This window comes from Nicotiana tabacum, chromosome 1, assembly GCF_000715075.1.
Source record: "Nicotiana tabacum cultivar K326 chromosome 1, ASM71507v2, whole genome shotgun sequence".
Classification (NCBI taxonomy): Eukaryota; Viridiplantae; Streptophyta; class Magnoliopsida; order Solanales; family Solanaceae; genus Nicotiana; species Nicotiana tabacum.
The window spans coordinates 197809151-197813186 of NC_134080.1; the positions used below are offsets into that span (position 1 = coordinate 197809151).

The window sequence follows — 4036 nt, forward strand, 5'->3', positions numbered from 1 at the left end:
CACGCTATTTAAGTGTAGACAGGATACCTGACGAAGCAGGATTTTCAGATTCAAAAATTTAAAACCTAAACAAGTGAAGAAGCTAAGGAGTTTCAATATCATATATATATAAAATTAACCTTATATAAACAATATAATTTTCGTCGAAGGGGTTCAGCCTAATCCCTTCCGACCACCTAGCTCCTCCCCGCGCATAATTAACTACATGTATTGCATGGTTTAGATTATTCTTCAAATAGCTTTAGTAATTGGATTAAACTAGCTCTATTTATATAAAGCGTCTATCACTAAAATTTAATGATTAAATATGTCTAAATTTATGTACATGCAATGAAGATTTATATCTTATGTATTTACATCTTGAACCATGCAACAATCCTTTCAAACTACACCAAATCAACATAAAACTCAATGCTAGCTGCCGACTAATACAATAAACGTGGTAGTAAATTTATTTACAATGGATGAAAAAGCCACTCCATTTTCTATAGACCCAACTTTAATTATGTAAAAGATTATATATTATTTACATCAAACACAATATATCATGATTAAACATTATGACTTTAATACAAAACATGATTATTAAGTATAATTGTTGTCCTCCTTCGGTTCGTCCCATCAGACAGGAATATTAGACACGTGGCATAACGAGTGATCATTAGTTGAAACTCTTGAAAAACTCCAAAGATCACACTCTTCATTATAATCATGATTAGTACTGCCACCTCCTCCATTGCTATTGTATTGGTGCTGATAATCATGATTATAATTGTCATTTGTTTGGCCATTAAGATGTGAAGCTACAAGACGATCAACAGCAATCCAATTATTCAAACCTCCTTCAGAATTTATAGACTTTGGAAAATCTCCATAAGAGGAATTTGGGCTATCTAGGGTTGGAAGTTGCATGAATTTGTCATTGAAATTTAGGTCATAATTTGCATGGTTTTCTTCTTTGCATGTATTTCTCATATATTGAAGTAGTTGTTCTAAAGCTCCTTCATCATTAGGATAGAGTCTTTGATTTATTCTTGTGTCTGAAATTGAGGGATTGACCATTTCAAGAGATTTGAAGTGATTTTTCTTCTTGAATATGCGACAAACAACCCAACCTTCTTCTTGTGTTGACTCTCCCATTGCAACATTACAAACCTTAAAATCACAATAAAAATCAAGTAATTTGTTAAAGAGTTCAATTTTATATTGAAAGTGTAATAATAGTAAAATAATGGCGATACAGACGAAGTTCTTCCTCCGTTTCATTTTTATGATGGTGTTCGATTATGTACATAATTTAAGAAAGAAAGACTTTTAACACATACAAAATTTACTATCAGTACTTGCTATTTAAAAATATATCATGATATTTTCATCTCTATAAAAGCATGTCATTAAAGGTAAATCAGAAACTTAAAATAAAGCAGTTTTCAAATATAAAAAATATGTATTTTTGAAAGGGACTAAAAAAAACATAACATCAACAACAACATATCCAGTAGCTTGGGAGGGTGTGTTTACACAAATCTTACCCCTACCTTGTGGAGGTAGAAAGGATGTTTCCGAACACCTTCGACTCAAGAACAAATGAAAAGAAGCAATAACAATAGTAAATAATAACAATGGTATAATAAAATAACTGAAACGAAACAAATAACCCGTAGAAATATAACTCTACAAACAAGAAAATACAAGACAGACTAAAAAAAATAATACCATATAAAATAAAATAGAGGGAATAGCAAATTTAGGAGAGAAAGTAAGTGTGATTTACTTACAATATTACAAGAGTGATCATTGATGTGATCATCCAATCTATACTCATGCATAATCCAATCAGATTTTTGTCCATGAGGAGCTCTGCCTTTGTAGAAAACCAGAGTCTTTCTCATACCAATCCTTCTAGAATTAGAATATATGACTTTGTCACGCCCTGTAGCTTTCCAAAATCCAGCAGCAGTTGCTCTGTTTGTCCTTGTTCCTGTGGGATACTTTTTATCCTTGTGACTGAAAAAATACCAATCATTTTGTGGAGTTGATCCAATTTTGCATTTCTCTGCAAAAGTTAGAAAAAGTGCCCTCTTATTCATCCCATAAAATTTTTAAAGCTAAATTCATGAGTGATGAAAAAGAAAAATATTTGAGTTTAACTTCAATACACCAACGACGTAGAAGAATTCAGAAATTCGGTGGCGGATTCAGAATTGTAAAGTCATAGGTATTCGTTAGTAAAATTTCGGAAAGAAGCGGAAAAAGAAGTTTAGTTGTAGATGCTCCCTCAATATTTATCCAAATAGTTTTATAATTGTCTATACCAATTTACTAAATCTGGTCAAAGGGAATGGGTGCTCCACCACTAGAAATTATAGACCACCTAAATGATAACGGCATGTAATCGGGATCAGTAACCTAGAAAATTATTAGGCAAATTACATGGTACTAACATGTTAAAACTTACATGCCACAACATGCTAAAAACGTCTTGTACTGTCAGTGTATGTAAGTTGGCGAATATGTAACACATATACCTTGAATATCCCAAGGCTCAAGCTTATTGAGATCAACTTCTTGGATAACATCCAAATCAATTTTCTCATTTGCAACTTTCTTCTTCAAGTAGTACTGAAGTAGTTCCTCTTCAGTTGGATGGAATCTAAATCCAGGTGGAACTTGAGATTGTCCATTTACAGAAATACTCATGTCGTCTGGCATAGAAATAATTTTTTGTTTTGTCCTACTCTTACTATATAGCAGAAAACTAGTACATGAATAATTAAATGTAAGTGCAGAGACAGAGAAAGACAGACAGAGGAACTTATATAAGTCAAGAAAAAAATGAAGGGGGACACATGAGAAAAATACAAAAAAGATGGCATTTGATTTACAAAAATATATAACTAAGATTAACGTTGGAATGTCATTTTATGTAGTTATGGTGGGGGCAATTTTTACTATACAACGAGAAGAGCCAGCCACCTGCATAGAAAGAGAAAGATTACTGGTATTTTCCCAAAATTGAGTAGAATAAGTGGGGTTCCACAAAGAAAGAAAGTAACAAAAGGTATCACTATGAATATGTATGAAATTATAAATAGCTAGCGACTGCTAGGTAAGTAGATATATGTAGTGTTTAACGTACTTAGTATATAGTCTATAGTCCTATTATGGAAATGCTCATGAGATTTAGATTTTATATGGAAAGAAGAAAAATTGGATTTTATATAGAAATAATATATAAATTGGAAGGGGAACCTTGGAGCTACAGTAAAGTTGCCCCTTTTGATTTATAGGTCACGAGTCCAAGCCGTGGAAGCAACCACTAATGCTTGTGTAAGGGTAAGTTGTCTACGTCACATTCTTTAGGTTGCGGCCCTTTCCCTTACCCTGCATGAACGCAAAATACTTTATGCATCATGGGCCCCCGACTCCATGTCTTTAGCTATCCCATAGCTTGTGTGGTGGGAAATTGCATTGCAAGTCCAAGTCCCGAGCCATTGGTCTAGAACTTGCCCTGAATGTTTGTTGAGGCAAAATCCTAAGTGAATTTTGACTTAAGACATGCCCTTTATATAAAGAAGAAAAAAGGCATAAAAATAAATCCAAACGAGCTTCACAAAATAAGCAGTTGCAGACTGAGAGTATAATTATCGAGTTCAATCGAATCCCATATTTTTGATATAGAGTTTTCATATATATATATATATATATATATATATATATATATATATATATATATGTATATATATAAACTCTATATCAAAAATATGGGATTCGATTGAACTCGATAATTATACTCTCAGTCTGCAACTGCTTATTTTGTGAAGCTCGTTTGGATTTTAGTTTTTGAACCCACAATTTCAAAAATATAAAAGGGTTCAGTGATAAGAATATAAATATCGAGCCCATCAAATTCAAATAGTGAATACATCTGTGAAAATAACTATAGTTTTTTTTTTGGTGCAAAAATAAGTATAGTTTTCTTTCTTAGTTTGTTGACTGGTGGCTGCGTCCATCTTAACTGCGACCCACGACCTCA

The 4036-nt window shown here is 32.6% G+C and overlaps 1 protein-coding gene across 1 annotated transcript; it reads right to left on the bottom strand.

Annotated features, from left to right (window-relative positions):
• Positions 1-371: 371 nt before the first annotated feature.
• LOC107774867 (NAC domain-containing protein 43-like) lies at positions 372-2888 on the bottom strand. Its single transcript, XM_016594516.2, has 3 exons — positions 2529-2888; positions 1779-2056; positions 372-1155 (listed from the first exon to the last, which is right to left on the bottom strand). Exons 1-3 carry the CDS (start codon positions 2710-2712, stop codon positions 622-624), a joined length of 996 nt encoding a protein of 331 aa, XP_016450002.1. The 5' UTR covers positions 2713-2888; the 3' UTR covers positions 372-621.
• Between the last annotated feature and the right edge of the window lie 1148 nt (positions 2889-4036).